Genomic DNA, 21,471 nt, shown 5'->3' with positions numbered 1-21,471 from the left:
GTTTGTACTGTCCATATTAAAACCGAATAAACCTTACATGATACACAAACTATCTAAGATCAGTTTCTTGGAGACAGGAATGCCTTTGCTGTGGTCCAAAGCTGGACTGTTGGTCACCCTTTATGGCATGCAACTCGTCAGATGATGTTTAGAAGTAAGGTACTGTCATCTCGGTATATCTATGATTCGCTGAATTAACTTTTGCCAACTTGATCAATTCAACAGGGAAATTAATCTGATAAAAGTAATTGAAAAACTGCAGAGGATTAGCAAAAATATTTTAACAAAATGTAATGAGTGCCGAAGGGCGTGGAGCAGGACACACAGACTCTCTCAGCATGGACAAACATTTATTTACATAAAATATAAAGACTATAGTGGCACATTTAATATTAACAATTTTTAACATTAATACAAGCTAGACAAACATATTCACTAATGTTACATTTAGACACAAACAAACAACACTGTGCGCACACTGATGTGGGTTTTAAATACATAAAGACAAACAAGGTGCAGGTGTGTGCAGGCGTGGTTACAAACGAAGATCCTCCCACTGCACGTGGTGGGCCAAACCACGTGACTCGCGAGAGGCGAACATTCTGTGACACAAAAACACAGGATAAAGCCAACTAAATAGTGTTTGCAAAAAACCTTCTTTAACATTCTTATTCTAATGGTCTTCTGACGTTCAGCTAACTTATAGTCAGGTTTCATGAGGTGTTCATGCAGTGAGAACTAACTCATGATTTATTAATTTCCTTTGTTTCAGATAGGGTCAGATTACTGCTCAATCCACCATCTCATGAACATGAACATGAACAGCTAACATGCACATGAACAATGACCAAGAATGTGATACTACACACAAGGGTTTAAGTACAAACATAAATAAAACAAAGAACAAGGTCAAGTTGTGTGTTTAACAAGGGGTGTGGCAACAAACAAGGAAGCAGTCACATTGAACAGTCAATAATGGTCTCCCACTGCACATGGCAGGCCATACCACATGATCAGTGGGAAGAAGATTGTAACATGACACAACTCTTCAGATCAATAAAAATCAAATGATATATTGTCCTTACTGAGTAAATGCAATTAGAAATGGTCACCTGTCTTGACAGTGATAAATGTGATAGGAAAGAAAGGTAAAGGAAAAGCAAAGGTTTTCCAAGCATAATAAAAGAACAAAATCATGTAATTCAAAGGTTACCCTCAAACTAAGCTCATCTGAGTCAAGCACCACTTCCACTCAGACACCAGCAAGATGGTGGTGGGGTACTGTTATGGGCTGATATTATTAAAGATGAGCTAGTCGGGAGCTTTTCGGTTTGAAGATGGACTCAACTAACCTATTGCCAGTTTTTAGAAGAAACATTCTTCAAGCAGTGGTACAGGAAAGTCTGCATATTTCTAGAAGACTATCATTTTTATGCCAGACAATGCTCCTGCATGCATCGAAGTACTTCACTGTGTGGCTAGCCAGTAGAGGCCTTAAGGATGAAAGAATAATGACATGGCCCCCTTCCTCACCTGACCTACACCCTATTGAGGGCCCTTCTTAAACAGGAGGTTTTCGCTGCACAAAAAGTTGATCATCAACATATAAAGAAACTGACAGACTCCATGAATGGAAGGCTTATGACTGTTACTGAAAAGAAGGGTGGCTATATTGGCTATATTGATTTTTTTTTTTAATATCTGAAATGTTTATTTGTAAATTGAGTTGTTTATTATTCTCACTTTAAACAGGTGAAAATAAATCAGTGAGATGGGAAAATGTACATTTTTCATTTAGTTGTATAATAATTCAGCACACTAATAGCCCAATAATTATGTACACATAGATATTCTCCTATAAAGCCAAAAGCTCACTTCTACTTAAATATTCAGGTTTGAGGTTTATTAACATTCTGGATTGACTGTCCTGCACTGGAGTTGTTCAATAATAAAATGAATCCTCAAAAATACAACTTGCCTAATAATCGTACACAGTGTAGAGACAAGACAAACATATCAAAAACGTGATGACAGGATTTAAATAACTTGTCTGTGAAATAATATCAATGATACTATACTATGTAACTTCAAGAATACAGTATATCTATATATTTTTTAAAATGTATATATTTTGAATATTAATCCTTATGACTTACAGCACCTATACTTGCACAATTGTACACAAAAACTGCATACAATTTCTTATAACCCAAAAACTCTTTTTTTTTGCTCTCTCAATTTCAGTATCTATATTTTCCAATAAAGCATGCGCATAATATAGTACTCTACAATAAAACAAACCCTATACACAAGTATGCAACATTTTGAGCATAACTATGGGAAAAGGGGATTATATATATATATATATATATATATATATGATTTGATGTTGCAATGTAATAATGACAAGAAGACACTAATGTAGTTGTCATTTACTTTGGATTACTGACTGTTGTTAACTATATTATGGTAATTATTTGCATTTTCCCATATGAAATACATGTATTTGTTTTTTTCTGCCACTCAGATCTTGAAGTTGAATGTTGAAAGATGGTCCACAATTGCTGTAAAAGAGCTAAAGGGAAATTTCTATAATTGTACCAGCAGACATTTGCACAGTAATGTAAAATAACCATTTAAAATGTATACCTTGATTTTTAAAATGTTAACGTTAATGTTAATCTTTCTCAGGTCCTTTCTCTGTCAGTGGTGGTTCCGCAACTTGAAATTAAAGAAAAGACTTGGTAAATATATCAATTGTGCAAAAAAATTAAAATGTATTTATTCTGAAAAAATGTTAATAAATAACTGCTATTGCGCTTAGCACCCCATAAATGCTCTTAACTTCTATCACACTTGTGAGCAATGTGTACCTTTAAAAGTTGAAACATTTTCTGCTGATTGAGGTGTCTCAGCTTGAGAGGGAAGAACAGATGAAGAATTGGTATGTATTGCACCTGCAAAATAAAATATGACAAATGATTGCAGTGCAATGAGAATTCAGCTAGCCTACCCTCTCACCATTAAAAATCTCAATTTAGCGTTACAAGGACACTGTCATTAATGAGAGCACCACTCACATAGTGCTTCTACCTGAGTGCTAGCAGTGACCTCTTGTGGAAAATCTTTAAGATGTTAAATGTTACAAACAGGTGCTTTTTAGGTGCTTCACATCTTCACAAAATTTAGCTTGGTGCTCCAGTGCAGCTGGCATGCAGAGTATGTGCCTATGTGAAAATGACTACAACTGACTACAAAAATCAAAATTTTTTCATACACCATTCATGCACCATTTTTTCCCCACACTGATCAGTTAACATAAATTTGGGATTAGAAACAGAGGACAGGAGTTATCAAAAATGATTCCTCGTAGCACTGAAAGCCTTTCATGGTCTTATCCCTAGTATTTGCCAAGCTATACTATTAATACATTCCTGTGCATGTACAGACTTTTTCTGTCTCTGGTTTACTTATGATCATAAAGAAAATATCTTACTTTAAAAAAAAACCCAAAATATTCCATGTATTATTATGTACCATTAAAAAAAAAAAAACACTTACATTTTGATATACTGAGTAGTACTATAGTTGGAATCCTGCTTTAACACCTTTTAAATGTATTTACATAGTTTAGTCACCTCATCTTGAAGCTGATGAAAAGCAAGGATTTATATGGTATATATGTCAATTTTCATTAGGAAATTATTCATGATGTCTCCTCTATACTTTAGGCTGTGTCATCATTAAGAATGGATCATAGCCCAGGCTTCCCTTAATTTACAACTAGGCAGCAGGATCTAGACAAATGCATAATGTCTTTTTTGTATGCAAAAGTTGTACCTTTAAGAGACTTTAATCCATCATGCTCTGTCCTTGGTGATGTCTCAACTTAAAATAAAAGAAAATAAAAACTAATTTTACATCTTATGTGAGGCAGAAACATGTATAAAGAAACTGGAATGACATTAATCTAAATCTGAATATAATGGAAAATATTTTAATGATTTCACAGGAATCACATTAAATAAATACATTTAAAGGATTTTAACCCTTCAGTATCTTTAGATGGAGGTATTTCAACTTATACTCTTAAACCTTTATCTGAGACTAAATATTCTCAAATAACTAAACATATGAATTATATCAAAATAATCAAGTCAAATAAATACCTTTAAAGGATTTCAATCCTTCAGTATCTTTTGATAGAAGAACCTCAGCTTTGAGTAAACAACAAGAAAAAAATAGCGTTTATACCATTAATAAGTATGTGCAGAAGAATACCATTGACTGTACCTGAGGCTGTTTATAGTGCGGTAACAAGTTTTGTTAAAATTGCATTAAGCAAACGGAAGGGGCTTGCAGGACACACATTGCAGATGGGCCTTGAGCTGAGCACCTCAAGCTCAAATTTTAAAAAGGCCTCAGTCCTGCCTCTTACCTAGATCCCAGAATGTAATACCAAGGCACTGGTTCAGTTGTTAAAGTCAGTTAATTCATTTACATTTCTAAGTTGCTTCTAAAGACAGATATAGGCCTATTAAGTAAATGGCAAGTACAATATTTTAGAAAAGTGCAATATTAATAAAAACTTATACATTTTAATGTACTGGATCAAACATTATGGCTGCAGTAAGTCCAGAAATCTATACTTGCTATCCAGGCTTTACTTTAAACCAGGAATTATATGTATGTTTATCTATGTAAACACTGCTTTCCTAAATGAAGGCAACAATATGCAATATGCATCTCTCAAACAGAAGACATCTTACTTTTGATGTGATCATCCAAGTCTGTAGATGATACTGTAGATATTGGCTCATTAATTAATACTGCAGTCTGATTGCATTCTGATAAAATAAATTAGAAAGAGAGTAGTCCATGTACAAGACACATTTTAGAAAATACTGAAAAGGAAAAAATAGAGATACATCATCATCATCATTATTATTATTATTATTAGTTAGTTAATTACTTTAATTTAATTCACTTTACAAATATCACCTTTTTTTTTACATGCCACAAATCAAAAATACATTTTTAATTGTGTTTCAGGCATGCACAATTATGCATACTTTTCTGCACTGACTCCCTATCTCCACAAGGGATCTAGTATAATTAATAGAATAATCAATCAGATTTTGTGAGAAGCACACATCTGATTTTGTGAGAAGCACACATTAATCTGAACAATTAAATGTTTATTTTTCATAGTGGAATATTATTGTGGATAATGGAATCAATAAATATTTGCATATCATGAAAAAATTCAAAGTTTTCTACATTAATCATGTACTACAATGTCATCTCACTCCTGGTGTCATGAGACTGTGTCTACTCTTGTTAGATCTTAATTGGAGTTGCAGGGGTTGGCAATATTTTCATTGTTACCCATTTTTCCTTTTTCTTTTTCATTAGGGAGTCATGGAAGCTCTGTTGTATTTTTGTTATTGGCTTTTTTAGGGACGAGAGAATTCGAAGGGTCCATAGATTGTTTTGTTTGTTTTGTTGGACCCATCCTGATGCTATACCTGCTTGATTTTTGTGATGATGTTACTTTGTTTATGTAACTTGTTTTTTTATTAAATAAAATTGGCTAAAACCTACTTGGCTTTTTGGTGTCTCCATAAGTTTATTTTTGTGTTGCATCCTTTCTGAGACTACCAAGCCCAAGAGCATGAGGAGACCCTAACACTTTGCACTAAATGATGGATATAAAGATGGAAGAGGGGATCAGTGAAAGGGGGAATGAAATCGACATGACCTCAACATTAGTGGACATGCTCAATGAGGTATTACAAGGTTCAGCCCAAAGTGGGTGGCTGGCAACAAAAATAAAAAAAAAAGGAGGATTGAATCAGCTAGTCAATACTGGATATAGAGAGTCTGCCTTTATAGGTTACTGGAACTTGATGCAGAATGTCAGTTCAGATGAGCACCAAACCACAAAAAATCAGGGAAAAGAACATCAATAAGGGTGTGCCCTCTCCTAATCATGCCTATTTAGATCCATGGTGTCAGGGGGAAATGCTCTATTGGACACTAGTAGCACATACATTCTCATCCAAAATTTGTGGAGACAGATATCCAAGGAGCATCAAAGCCTGAAGCCATGTGGAAACCAAGCATTCATTATGGCAGATGATTAAGGGAGCAAGGCTGAAGGGAATTTTACATTTTTTCTCAAGCTCCTTGAGGTGCCCTACAAAACTGATGCCTATGTGCTTAAGTATGACAACCTCTGCATGCCACATCTACTAGATTTGGAGTTTTTAGTCCTCTGCAAAATGCCCCATCACCCAATACACCTAATACATGTATAATGGGAACACACATCACTTCCTCGCAAAGTTAATAACTGCACTGCATTAATTAATTAATTGCCATGATTAAGTAGAACTTCAAGAGGACAACAGAAGCACCAGGAGATGTTGAAAGATCTTCCTCCTCCTGGCCTGTCCCTGGGGTTGAGGGTCTGAAGCCTAATTGTTCTTTCCATTTTTTGTGGACTACCATGGCCTAAACATCAACTTATGTGGGCTTTTAACTGCTCAAAGACTGTGCAGACTGACTGTGCAGACAGTGAGCAGACTGACACACTGGACTCTGAGACTCCAAACCTTTGACTTCAGAATGTATTACATGTTAGGTTGCTGCAACTTTTTATCTGATGCACTTTCAAGAGCTCCTTCTATGAGTGACTTATCAACCACCTTTCAAAATATCAAGGCCTCTCAGAAACATAGCCTCGTATGTAAGATAGTAAAACAAACCTGCTTCAGTACCAAGATGGAGCAGCATGCTGTCTTAAATCGCAGAGTGACTTCCAAATTCAGGGGTTACAATTATTCATTGGTAGTGCCTCAACTACTTCCACAGTAGCTCTTTTATGGGTCACCCTGGCTGTATGAAGACCCTTGAGAAGATTCTGGAGGTGGCATGGTGGCCTAGCATTAGAAAGGATGTGTGGAAATATGTGGAGTGCCAGATTTGCCAGCAGTTACAAGAACCCTGAAGAGATGAAAGGAGAGGATTTCATGGGTTTCTTACTAATGAGTCCCTTCAGGAACACCATGTTGATGGTAGTTGTGGACTATGTCATTAAGAGTAGAGTTGTTCCCTTTAAACCACTGGTATGCAGCATACTCAGAAATGACATCTTTACTCACTGGGGTGTGAGCTCACATTGTTTCAGACTGTGGACCACAGTGGACAAGTATCATGATGGCAAAGTTATATGAGATGGTGGGGGGTAACTCAGAAGTTAACTTTGGCCTACCATCACCAGACCAATCTTGCCAAAAGGGTGAACCATATCATGAGAACCATGATTGTTTATGGGTAAGCACAATCAGGGCAGGGACTGCTAGTTACCCACATTTTGTGTGGTAATCAATGCAGCCCTTCATGAATCCACAGGGGTCTCCCCTGCTGTGTTGGCTTTGTGACGCTCTATTAAGAGGCCACGTAAATGCCTCATTCATCAGTCAGCTACACAACACATGGCAGCACATAACATATTACGCAGCCACCCAGAGTTGCTTTGCTTTATAGAGGAAGAAACTTTAAACAGACTAGCACAAATTTTGGTTTTCATAAAGTTTGCTGCTTCAGTTTTTATGGTGGCAAGTTGCATTTACTCTAGATTATGATGAGTGATCAGATGAATTGTAATTAATTGCAAAGTCATTCCTTGCTATGAAAATTAACTTAATCACAAAAAATGACTGCATTCCAGCCACTGCATTTCAGCCCTGCCAAAAAAACAGCCTGCTAACATCATTTCAGTGATCTTCATGTTAGCTCAGGAGAAAGTGTTAATGAGGTCAAGGCAGCTGATATCACTCTGTCATGCTGATTAGAAGAGCAGAGTAGTTACATTAAAAGGGTGGTAGTGCTTGAAGTTTTCTTCTGTTAACCATGGTTATCTCCAAGGAAACACGTGCAGTCATCACTGAATTACCTCAAAAGGGCTTCACCAACAAGGACATTGCTGCTTGTAAGACAGCACCTAAATCAACCATTTATTGAATCATCAAGAACTTCAAGGAGAGAGGTTCAATTGCAGTGAAGAAGGCTTTGGGGCACACAAGAAAGTCTCCTAAAGAGGATGCAGCTACGGGATTGGGTCACCACCAGTGCAGAGCTTGCTCAGGAATAGCAGAAGGCAGGTGTGAGTGCATCTGCATGCACAGTGAGGCAAAGGCTTTTGGAGGATGGCTTGGTGTCAAGAAGGGCAGCAAAGAAGCCATTTCTCTCCAAGAAAAACATCAAGGACAGACTGACATTCTGCAGGAAGTATAGCAATTGGACTGCAGACGACTGCGGTAAAGTTATTTTCTGTGATGCAGCCCCCTTCAGACTGTTTGGGACAACTGGACAAATTATTGTGCAGATAAGAAAAGGTGAGCGCTACCATGAGTCCTGTTATGTCAACAGTGATTAATCCTGAGACCATTCATGTGTGAGGTTCCTTCTCATCTAAGGGAGTGGGTTTGCTCAATTTTTTTTCTAAGAACACTGCCATGAATAAGGAATGGTATCAAAACATCCTCCAAGAGCAATTTCTCCCAACGATCCAGGAGCAATTTGGTGATGAACAATGCTTTTTCCAGCATGACAGAGCACCAAGTCACAAAGCAAAAGTGATAACCAAGTGGCTTGGTGAACAAAACATTGAAATTTTGGGTGCATGGCCAGCAAACTCCCCAGATCTCAATCTTATTGAGAACCTGTGGTCAATCCTCATAAAGAGGGTGGACAAACAAACACAGAAACTGTGATCAACTCCAACTACTGATTAGGGAAGAATGGGTTCCCATCAGTCAAGATTTTGCCCAGAAGCTGATATCCAGCATTCCAAGGCAAATTGCATAAGTCTTAAAAAAGAAAAAGGGTCAACACTGTAAATATCAAGTCTTTGCTTAAATTTGATGCATTTGTCAATAAAAAAGTTACTTATGAAATGCTTATAATTGTACTTCACTATACCATATAAACATCTGACAAAAAAGATCTAAAAAAAAACTGAGGCAGTAAACTTTGTGAAAACCAAAATATGTGTTTCAACTTGGCCACAACTATAGACTTAGGAGAGATACATTATTATTTTTATTTTTTTGCTCCGTCATGATTTAGAAGGACTGAGGTCATCAACTCAGTACAACCATGCAGGTCCTGGCTTACTATGTGTTACATTTTTATGCAACTGGCAGGTTCATTGGTCTCACATGGATCTTTATTGATTCATTTATATGTTTATTTTGATTGGCTTTTACCTTGGGTGCAGGTGTATGTACCACTGTTATACATTATCTCCATAGTGGCTTTATGTATAGGAATTCTAAGTGTGTCACACACTTTGCATGTTGTAATGTGAATGCCCTCAAGTTTTACAAATCTGGCCCACTTTCTCTTGCCTTCAGATTACATAAAGATTGTTTGTTTTTTGCATTCAATGCTTTATATATAAAAGTCTCACTAAAATCCAAGTTGGCGAATAAATAAAACAAAACAAAACAGGAAACTCCATCCCTCTGTGTTTTAGAAAATTCAGTGCTATGAGATGCTATAATTCCTGATGGTCTATTTACCTTCCATGTCAAGTGGAGGTTCAGTTTGCATCATATACTCCTGTAAGGGTGAACTTGTTTCTGTGAGGAAATGCAAATCCTTGAACTATTCTTGCAACAACAACTCATGGAATTATGCAATTCTGGACAAGTGATAAAACTATTAATTCACCTACGTGTCATAGAAGCTGTCATTGAAAAAAACAAGTCTTCTTTCACCATATCCTTTTTCTCTAGTGGTAGAAGAAGCACATTTTAGTGATGATTAAAAGCTACAAAATACACAACAACAAAAAAAAATTAATATCTTTTAAACAGAATAATATAATTCAGCATTTGTAATTCAGCATTTGAATCACCTGTTTTGCGCTTGAAGCGTAAAGCTATGCACCCAATGAAAAGGAGGAGCATACTGCATACAACACATCCAGAGATGGCTAGCAGCACTTTTCGTTTTAGGACTGCAATTATGAGAAGGAAAAAAAAAATTATGCTTATGCCCTCAGTGCTTAATTAAGAAAAAAATCTTTATCTAGATTAGCTTGTTGATATCTGTAACTTGCATAATAAACAATATTATTAATATACTTTAATATTATATAAATTGACTTTAATTACTTTGTTCATAACTCACCAATATTATTAGCTTTGAAGCCCTCACTAAAGGAAGAGTATAGTGGCCGCTGTGTCCTGTTGCCTCTGCATTTGTATTCACTCTTAAATGTTTCATGTGTGGCCTTTATACTGTACATTTGTTCTGTGCTAGTGATCTCAAATATTTCATCCTTGTACCATGTGTAGTTCCATTCGAGCTGACCACGGACCTCACATTTCAGAGTCAGTGTGGCCACAGACATGATATCAGACCAGCTTGTCTCCAGAATTAGCACAGCTGATGGACGGGCTAAAAATGCATCAAACAGCATTAACAACACCAAACACGTTCAACTATAAACATATGGTTAACAAAGATGTTATTTTTACAAAATACACAACAACAAAAAATCAAATATCTTTAAGATGATGATTTTAAACAGAATATAATTCAGCATTTCAGACACAGCATTTCCCTTACACCTTTGTGATGTGTGTGTGTGTAGGGCGTTGCCATGCTTCTGGACAGATGCACGAAAGTTTAATGGTGTGCCTATACAGCGGGTGAAATAAGTATTGAATACGTCACCAATTTTCTAAAGAAATATATTTCTAAAGGTGCTATTGACATGAAATTCTCACCAGATGTCACAAAAACCCATCCAATCCACACATGCAAAGAAATCAAACCATAGATGTCCATAAATTAAGCTATGTGTAATAATGAGAAATGACTCAGGGAAAAAGTATTGAACACGCGTACTGAAATTTATTTAATACTTCATACAAAAGCCTTTGCTGGTGATGACAGCTTCAAGACGCCTCCTATATGGAGAAACTGCATTAATGTAATTAGACTGTGTTAGACTGTGTTCAATTGAATTAGACTTTGTTCAAATGAAAAATCAAACTGAAGATATTCACTGAAAGCTTATCTTCACCTAAAACTGCTCCCATTTAAAAGCAGCAGGATGTTCCACATTCTACATACTGTATGGATGCTCGCCAAAGATACCAATATGCTTTTCAATTACCTACTGCTCACAAGGCTGCTTCATGGAATAAGAGAAACTATGATAGAAAGTTGAGGATAATATTCTTAAAACCAGTAGATAATGTTCTCATAAGTAACTTGATATTTCACTGAGGCCCTGGACAGCTAAGGACACTCTGGGAGAACAGATTAACTTTACACCTATGGATTTTTACAATGGAGTTATTTGTTCTTACTTATTATGGATAACATAACTAGTTATATTTAATTAGTGGGTCTTGGGAGGTGGTAACAAGTTCTGTTTATACATAGTGGGTTTGAAAATACTAGTGTGCCATCAGATATCAAATGTCAAAACTCTAGTCGTGCCACAATTTACACATCGTTGCAAGAATGTTTGTTTATGGCTATGAAAATTGCAGCAAGGCAAAAACAGGTAAGGGAAACAACTGCAGGAAAATAACAAGATGAAAAAGAAATCTTACCATATTCACTGTGAAAAAAATAAGTTAAAATAGTCTAACATAATTCAGTGTTATCTGATTTGACCATAATTTGATGCTAGATTTTTGTTGAGTACTTAAACAAAGGTCCACAATGAGATTAGATAAATAGGCAATATACAAGGTGACATAGGCGGAGAATAACTCAAGAATAACTAAAAGGTCATTTTGAATAGGATACATATTCTTACATCACACAGAGTGAAATGATCAGCTAAGAAATGTTAGGATTGCTTTATGGTCCTTTAATGCAGAACAAATGCTTTATTGAGTTGATAAATATTTTGTTGATGAGGACTTACCATAAACAGTCAATAGAAATTCAGCGCTTACTGCTCTTGTCTTTGGTCTATCTTTAACCTCAGTTTCACAAGTGTATTTTCCAAGGTGGCTTGGTTTTATAGAGGAAATTAAAAGAATTGTGCCATTATCTTTGATCTCTACATCAGTCATCTTCTCAGAATTTCTGAGCCAGGTAGTCATCCAGTCTAAGGATGTGTTTGAATTTTCACACTTCAAAGTCACCATTTCACCAGTAAATGCTTCTTTCCATCCAGAATGTAGAATTACTTTTGGTTGAGGGGGTTCTAAGAAAGAAAGATATTTTTCATTACAGTGTAGAGCTCACAATGCCCAAGTTATTTTGTAAAAACAAACAACAGATATATCTTACTTTCAATTATTACCTTGTGATTTTCAGACTTAAATTATATGTTCACAATCACAGACATGCATTTCTTATAAACGTCACCATCATTCTAATTCAGGCCTACTTAATTTACGAAAATGCAAGGACTATACACTTTTCATTCACCAAGTTTATACATTTGTTTTGAACATATTTGGAAATGAGAGGGTCGTTTTACCCTCTGTATTCTTAGTATGTCTACATTACATAGATCTATGGACACTATAATTTTACTGGCTTTCATAGAAGAGATTACACACCTATGAGAAATAAGTCAGTTAAACAAGAAGATGAAAAAGAAATCTTACTATGTTCACTGTGAAAAAATAAGATAAAATATTCTAACATAATTCAGTGTTATCTGATTTGACCATAATTTGATGCTAGATTTTTGTTGAGTACTTAAACAAAGGTCCACAATGAGATTAGATAAATAGGCAATATACAAGGTGACATAGGCAGAGAATAACTCAAGAATAATTAAAAGGTCATTTTAAATAGGATACATATTCTTACATCACACAGAGTGAAATGATCAGCTAAGAAATGTTAGGATTGCTTTATGGTCCTTTAATGCAGAACAAATGCTTTATTGAGTTGATAAATATTTTGTTGATGAGGACTTACCATAAACAGTCAATAGAAATTCAGCGCTTACTGCTCTTGTCTTTGGTCTATCTTTAACCTCAGTTTCACAAGTGTATTTTCCAAGGTGGCTTGGTTTTATAGAGGAAATTAAAAGAATTTTGTCGTTATCTTTGATCTCTACATCAGTCATCTTCTCAGAATTTCTGAGCCAGGTAGTCATCCAGTCTAAGGATGTGATTGAATTTTCACACTTCAAAGTCACCATTTCACCAGTAAATGCTTCTTTCCATCCAGAATCTAGAATTACTTTTGGTTGAGGGGGTTCTAAGAAAGAAATATATTTTTCATTACAGTGTAGAGCTCACAATGCCAAGGTATTTTGTAAAAACAAACAACAGATATATCTTACTTTCAATTATTACCTTGTGATTTTCAGACTTAAATTATATGTTCACAATCACAGACATGCATTTCTTATAAACGTCACCATCATTCTAATTCAGGCCTACTTAATTTACGAAAATGCAAGGACTATACACTTTTCATTCACCAAGTTTATACATTTGTTTTGAACATATTTGGAAATGAGAGGGTCGTTTTACCCTCTGTATTCTTAGTATGTCTACATTACATAGATCTATGGACACTATAATTTTACTGGCTTTCATAGAAGAGATTACACACCTATGAGAAATAAGTCAGTTAAACAAGAAGATGAAAAAGAAATCTTACTATGTTCACTGTGAAAAAATAAGATAAAATATTCTAACATAATTCAGTGTTATCTGATTTGACCATAATTTGATGCTAGATTTTTGTTGAGTACTTAAACAAAGGTCCACAATGAGATCAGATAAATAGGCAATATACAAGGTGACATAGGCGGAGAATAACTCAAGAATAACTAAAAGGTCATTTTAAATAGGATACATATTCTTACATCACACAGAGTGAAATGATCAGCTAAGAAATGTTAGGATTGCTTTATGGTCCTTTAATGCAGAACAAATGCTTTATTGAGTTGATAAATATTTTGTTGATGAGGACTTACCATAAACAGTCAATAGAAATTCAGCGCTTACTGCTCTTGTCTTTGGTCTATGTTTAACCTCAGTTTCACAAGTGTATTTTCCAAGGTGGCTTGGTTTTATAGAGGAAATTAAAAGAATTTTGTCATTATCTTTGATCTCTACATCAGTCATCTTCTCAGAATTTCTGAGCCAGGTAGTCATCCAGTCTAAGGATGTGATTGAATTTTCACACTTCAAAGTCACCATTTCACCAGTAAATGCTTCTTTCCATCCAGAATCTAGAATTACTTTTGGTTGAGGGGGTTCTAAGAAAGAAATATATTTTTCATTACAGTGTAGAGCTCACAATGCCAAGGTATTTTGTAAAAACAAACAACAGATATATCTTACTTTCAATTATTACCTTGTGATTTTCAGACTTAAATTATATGTTCACAATCACAGACATGCATTTCTTATAAACGTCACCATCATTCTAATTCAGGCCTACTTAATTTACGAAAATGCAAGGACTATACACTTTTCATTCACCAAGTTTATACATTTGTTTTGAACATATTTGGAAATGAGAGGGTCGTTTTACCCTCTGTATTCTTAGTATGTCTACATTACATAGATCTATGGACACTATAATTTTACTGGCTTTCATAGAAGAGATTACACACCTATGAGAAATAAGTCAGTTAAACAAGAAGATGAAAAAGAAATCTTACTATGTTCACTGTGAAAAAATAAGATAAAATATTCTAACATAATTCAGTGTTATCTGATTTGACCATAATTTGATGCTAGATTTTTGTTGAGTACTTAAACAAAGGTCCACAATGAGATCAGATAAATAGGCAATATACAAGGTGACATAGGCGGAGAATAACTCAAGAATAACTAAAAGGTCATTTTAAATAGGATACATATTCTTACATCACACAGAGTCAAATGATCAGCTAAGAAATGTTAGGATTGCTTTATGGTCCTTTAATGCAGAACAAATGCTTTATTGAGTTGATAAATATTTTGTTGATGAGGACTTACCATAAACAGTCAATAGAAATTCAGCGCTTACTGCTCTTGTCTTTGGTCTATGTTTAACCTCAGTTTCACAAGTGTATTTTCCAAGGTGGCTTGGTTTTATAGAGGAAATTAAAAGAATTTTGTCATTATCTTTGATCTCTACATCAGTCATCTTCTCAGAATTTCTGAGCCAGGTAGTCATCCAGTCTAAGGATGTGATTGAATTTTCACACTTCAAAGTCACCATTTCACCAGTAAATGCTTCTTTCCATCCAGAATGTAGAATTACTTTTGGTTGAGGGGGTTCTAAGAAAGAAATATATTTTTCATTACAGTGTAGAGCTCACAATGCCAAGGTATTTTGTAAAAACAAACAACAGATATATCTTACTTTCAATTATTACCTTGTGATTTTCAGACTTAAATTATATGTTCACAATCACAGACATGCATTTCTTATAAACGTCACCATCATTCTAATTCAGGCCTACTTAATTTACGAAAATGCAAGGACTACACACTTTTCATTCACCAAGTTTATACATTTGTTTTGAACATATTTGGAAATGAGAGGGTCGTTTTACCCTCTGTATTCTTAGTATGTCTACATTACATAGATCTGTGGACACTATAATTTTACTGGCTTTCATAGAAGAGATTACACACCTATGAGAAATAAGTCAGTTAAACAAGAAGATGAAAAAGAAATCTTACTATGTTCACTGTGAAAAAATAAGATAAAATATTCTAACATAATTCAGTGTTATCTGATTTGACCATAATTTGATGCTAGATTTTTGTTGAGTACTTAAACAAAGGTCCACAATGAGATCAGATAAATAGGCAATATACAAGGTGACATAGGCGGAGAATAACTCAAGAATAACTAAAAGGTCATTTTAAATAGGATACATATTCTTACATCACACAGAGTCAAATGATCAGCTAAGAAATGTTAGGATTGCTTTATGGTCCTTTAATGCAGAACAAATGCTTTATTGAGTTGATAAATATTTTGTTGATGAGGACTTACCATAAACAGTCAATAGAAATTCAGCGCTTACTGCTCTTGTCTTTGGTCTATGTTTAACCTCAGTTTCACAAGTGTATTTTCCAAGGTGGCTTGGTTTTATAGAGGAAATTAAAAGAATTTTGTCATTATCTTTGATCTCTACATCAGTCATCTTCTCAGAATTTCTGAGCCAGGTAGTCATCCAGTCTAAGGATGTGATTGAATTTTCACACTTCAAAGTCACCATTTCACCAGTAAATGCTTCTTTCCATCCAGAATGTAGAATTACTTTTGGTTGAGGGGGTTCTAAGAAAGAAATATATTTTTCATTACAGTGTAGAGCTCACAATGCCAAGGTATTTTGTAAAAACAAACAACAGATATATCTTACTTTCAATTATTACCTTGTGATTTTCAGACTTAAATTATATGTTCACAATCACAGACATGCATTTCTTATAAACGTCACCATCATTCTAATTCAGGCCTACTTAATTTACGAAAATGCAAGGACTATACACTTTTCATTCACCAAGTTTATACATTTGTTTTGAACATATTTGGAAATGAGAGGGTCGTTTTACCCTCTGTATTCTTAGTATGTCTACATTACATAGATCTATGGACACTATAATTTTACTGGCTTTCATAGAAGAGATTACACACCTATGAGAAATAAGTCAGTTAAACAAGAAGATGAAAAAGAAATCTTACTATGTTCACTGTGAAAAAATAAGATAAAATATTCTAACATAATTCAGTGTTATCTGATTTGACCATAATTTGATGCTAGATTTTTGTTGAGTACTTAAACAAAGGTCCACAATGAGATTAGATAAATAGGCAATATACAAGGTGACATAGGTGGAGAATAACTCAAGAATAACTAAAAGGTCATTTTAAATAGGATACATATTCTTACATCACACAGAGTGAAATGATCAGCTAAGAAATGTTAGGATTGCTTTATGGTCCTTTAATGCAGAACAAATGCTTTATTGAGTTGATAAATATTTTGTTGATGAGGACTTACCATAAACAGTCAATAGAAATTCAGCGCTTACTGCTCTTGTCTTTGGTCTATGTTTAACCTCAGTTTCACAAGTGTATTTTCCAAGGTGGCTTGGTTTTATAGAGGAAATTAAAAGAATTTTGTCATTATCTTTGATCTCTACATCAGTCATCTTCTCAGAATTTCTGAGCCAGGTAGTCATCCAGTCTAAGGATGTGATTGAATTTTCACACTTCAAAGTCACCATTTCACCAGTAAATGCTTCTTTCCATCCAGAATCTAGAATTACTTTTGGTTGAGGGGGTTCTAAGAAAGAAATATATTTTTCATTACAGTGTAGAGCTCACAATGCCCAAGTTATTTTGTAAAAACAAACAACAGATATATCTTACTTTCAATTATTACCTTGTGATTTTCAGACTTAAATTATATGTTCACAATCACAGACATGCATTTCTTATAAACGTCACCATCATTCTAATTCAGGCCTACTTAATTTAAGAAAATGCAAGGACTATAAACTTTTCATTCACCAAGTGTATACATTTGTTTTCAACATATTTGGAAATGAGAGGGTCGTTTTACCCTCTGTATTCTTAGTATGTCTACATTACATAGATCTATGGACACTATAATTTTACTGGCCTTCATAGAAGAGATTACACACCTATGAGAAATAAGTCAGTTAAACAAGAAGATGAAAAAGAAATCTTACTATGTTCACTGTGAAAAAATAAGATAAAATATTCTAACATAATTCAGTGTTATCTGATTTGACCATAATTTGATGCTAGATTTTTGTTGAGTACTTAAACAAAGGTCCACAATGAGATTAGATAAATAGGCAATATACAAGGTGACATAGGCGGAGAATAACTCAAGAATAACTAAAAGGTCATTTTAAATAGGATACATATTCTTACATCACACAGAGTGAAATGATCAGCTAAGAAATGTTAGGATTGCTTTATAGTCCTTTAATGCAGAACAAATGCTTTATTGAGTTGATAAATATTTTGTTGATGAGGACTTACCATAAACAGTCAATAGAAATTCAGCGCTTACTGCTCTTGTCTTTGGTCTCCCTTTAACCTCAGTTTCACAAGTGTATTTTCCAAGGTGGCTTGGTTTTATAGAGGAAATTAAAAGAGTTTTGCCATTATCTTTGATCTCTACATCAGTCATCTTCTCAGAATTTCTGAGCCAGGTAGTCATCCAGTCTAAGGATGTGATTGAATTTTCACACTTCAAAGTCACCATTTCACCAGTAAATGCTTCTTTCCATCCAGAATCTAGAATTACTTTTGGTTGAGGGGGTTCTAAGAAAGAAATATATTTTTCATTACAGTGTAGAGCTCACAATGCCCAAGTTATTTTGTAAAAACAAACAACAGATATATCTTACTTTCAATTATTACCTTGTGATTTTCAGACTTAAATTATAGGTTCACAATCACAGACATGCATTTCTTATAAACGTCACCATCATTCTAATTCAGGCCTACTTAATTTAAGAAAATGCAAGGACTATAAACTTTTCATTCATCAAGTGTATACATTTGTTTTGAACATATTTGGAAATGAGAGGGTCGTTTTACCCTCTGTATTCTTAGTATGTCTACATTACATAGATCTATGGACACTATAATTTTACTGGCCTTCATAGAAGAGATTACACACCTATGAGAAATAAGTCAGTTAAACAAGAAGATGAAAAAGAAATCTTACTATGTTCACTGTGAAAAAATAAGATAAAATATTCTAACATAATTCAGTGTTATCTGATTTGACCATAATTTGATGCTAGATTTTTGTTGAGTACTTAAACAAAGGTCCACAATGAGATTAGATAAATAGGCAATATACAAGGTGACATAGGCGGAGAATAACTCAAGAATAACTAAAAGGTCATTTTAAATAGGATACATATTCTTACATCACACAGAGTGAAATGATCAGCTAAGAAATGTTAGGATTGCTTTATAGTCCTTTAATGCAGAACAAATGCTTTATTGAGTTGATAAATATTTTGTTGATGAGGACTTACCATAAACAGTCAATAGAAATTCAGCGCTTACTGCTCTTGTCTTTGGTCTCCCTTTAACCTCAGTTTCACAAGTGTATTTTCCAAGGTGGCTTGGTTTTATAGAGGAAATTAAAAGAGTTTTGCCATTATCTTTGATCTCTACATCAGTCATCTTCTCAGAATTTCTGAGCCAGGTAGTCATCCAGTCTAAGGATGTGTTTGAATTTTCACACTTCAAAGTCACCATTTCACCAGTAAATGCTTCTTTCCATCCAGAATGTAGAATTACTTTTGGTTGAGGGGGTTCTAAGAAAGAAAGATATTTTTCATTACAGTGTAGAGCTTATAATGCCCAAGTTATTTTGTAAAAACAAACAACAGATATATCTTACTTTCAATTATTACCTTGTGATTTTCAGACTTAAATTATATGTTCACAATCACAGACATGCATTTCTTATAAACGTCACCATCATTCTAATTCAGGCCTACTTAATTTAAGAAAATGCAAGGACTATAAACTTTTCATTCACCAAGTGTATACATTTGTTTTCAACATATTTGGAAATGAGAGGGTCGTTTTACCCTCTGTATTCTTAGTATGTCTACATTACATAGATCTATGGACACTATAATTTTACTGGCCTTCATAGAAGAGATTACACACCTATGAGAAATAAGTCAGTTAAACAAGAAGATGAAAAAGAAATCTTACTATGTTCACTTTGAAAAAATAAGATAAAATATTCTAACATAATTCAGTGTTATCTGATTTGACCATAATTTGATGCTAGATTTTTGTTGAGTACTTAAACAAAGGTCCACAATGAGATTAGATAAATAGGCAATATACAAGGTGACATAGGCGGAGAATAACTCAAGAATAACTAAAAGGTCATTTTAAATAGGATACATATTCTTACATCACACAGAGTGAAATGATCAGCTAAGAAATGTTAGGATTGTTTTATGGTCCTTTAATGCAGAACAAATGCTTTATTGAGTTGATAAATATTTTGTTGATGTGGACTTACCATTAACAGTCAATAGAAATTCAGCGCTTACTGCTCTTGTCTTTGGTCTACCTTTAACCTCAGTTTCACAAGTGTATTTTCCAAGGTGGCTTGGTTTTATAGAGGAAATTAAAAGAATTTTGCCATTATCTTTGATCTCTACATCAATAATCTTCTCAGAATTTCTGAGCCAGGTAGTCATCCAGTCTAAGGATGTGTTTGAATTTTCACACTTCAAAGTCACCATTTCACCAGTAAATGCCTCTTTCCATACAGAATGCATTTACATTTTTTTATATTTAGCTGACACTTTTATCCAAAGCAACTTACAACTTATGACTGAGTACAACTTGAGCATTTGAGGGTTAAGGGTCTTGCTGAGGCACCCAAAAATGATAACTAGGCAGTGACGGGGTTGGAACCAGCAACCTTCCTATTACAAGTATCTTAACCACTGAGCTACCCCTACCCTAGAGTTCATTTTAGCTGATAGGGCTGCATTTGTTTATGTTTAAGACTAATGATTTCTCTAAGCCTTGTTAAGAGTTTCCTACAAGGAGAATTATTTTCATGTAAACAAATCTTTTCTATGCAGCTGTATCAATGATCTATCCTCTGCTATTGTAGATCGATGAAAGGCTATGTCAGATTCGATTAGAGTCAGTTATCTTACTTTAGATACTGTACATCCTATCACATTTGAACATTTTTATATATATATATATAAATGTTCATTACATGAGAGGTGCATAAATGTACTTCTCAAAATATTGGATTGTACTTTGCATAATTATTACACTTACTCCTAATTTACAAGTGCACTATTAGTATTCTTTTATTTACTGGAAATCCAAAAAGCTTCAGGAATTTTAGTATGAATTTGAAACTAACAAATGTAAATTAACACAGACTAAAGGACCATTATTGAGCTCACCATCTACCTCTTCTTGAGACAGGTTTATTACCACACTGATGGCTCCTGTTTAAACAGAGAATGAAAATATTTTACTACAAAAGTAAAGTTAAATCTACTACAGAACTTTGCGTGTATCAGTCAGACATTTCTAATGGAAAGAACACAATGAAATGAAAGAACTCAGAAAGTGAGCAAACTCTTATAGGTATCACTACTTAAGCACAGCTGTGTATAACCATTCAAAATTTTCTCACCCGCTACAAGGATGAATTTGATTAGTGCCATTCTTCCAGTCCAGATAATAAATGGTTTAAGCAAAGCAGTACATTCAATAGTCATGATTCTTTCTGGTCTGTGTAGGGGGAGTTGACTTCCTATTACAGCATGTATCTGTACCTACCCTTGACAGGAAATTACATTTTTAAAAAGTTTCCTTTTCATGCCAAAAGAGATAGAGAGAATGAACATTTAACTAAAACTATTACTATTACTACTACTACAGATAATTAAAAAA

General features: G+C 34.4%; 1 protein-coding gene across 1 annotated transcript; it reads right to left on the bottom strand.

Annotated features, from left to right (window-relative positions):
• Window positions 1-1,736: 1,736 nt before the first annotated feature.
• On the bottom strand, window positions 1,737-21,277 carry LOC113590079 (hemicentin-1-like). Its single transcript, XM_035522673.1, has 19 exons — window positions 21,212-21,277; window positions 20,976-21,020; window positions 19,050-19,334; window positions 18,037-18,321; window positions 17,024-17,308; window positions 16,012-16,296; window positions 15,000-15,284; window positions 13,988-14,272; window positions 12,976-13,260; window positions 11,963-12,247; window positions 10,204-10,473; window positions 9,929-10,030; window positions 9,746-9,802; window positions 9,591-9,650; window positions 4,770-4,847; window positions 4,170-4,217; window positions 3,841-3,888; window positions 2,874-2,957; window positions 1,737-2,721 (listed from the first exon to the last, which is right to left on the bottom strand). The coding sequence occupies exons 1-19, from the start codon at window positions 21,240-21,242 to the stop codon at window positions 2,678-2,680; spliced, it is 3,147 nt and encodes a 1,048-aa protein (XP_035378566.1). The 5' UTR covers window positions 21,243-21,277; the 3' UTR covers window positions 1,737-2,677.
• Window positions 21,278-21,471: the final 194 nt, after the last annotated feature.

This window comes from Electrophorus electricus, chromosome 24, assembly GCF_013358815.1.
Source record: "Electrophorus electricus isolate fEleEle1 chromosome 24, fEleEle1.pri, whole genome shotgun sequence".
NCBI lineage: Eukaryota > Metazoa > Chordata > Actinopteri > Gymnotiformes > Gymnotidae > Electrophorus > Electrophorus electricus.
Note: the sequence above shows the minus strand (reverse complement) of the source record. Positions and strands in the feature narration are given on the sequence as shown.

Bases quoted from the DNA above. Each gene is read 5' to 3' on its own strand.
- LOC113590079 (XM_035522673.1), bottom strand. From the start codon at position 21,242: ATGGCACTAATCAAATTCATCCTTGTAGCGG. The intron at 10,474-11,962 runs GTAAGTCCTCAT...ATGCATTTTTAG, and splicing joins ATTTCTATTGACTGTTTATG to CCCGTCCATCAGCTGTGCTA. The intron at 9,651-9,745 runs GTAGGTGAATTA...ATTTCCTCACAG, and splicing joins AATGACAGCTTCTATGACAC to AAACAAGTTCACCCTTACAG.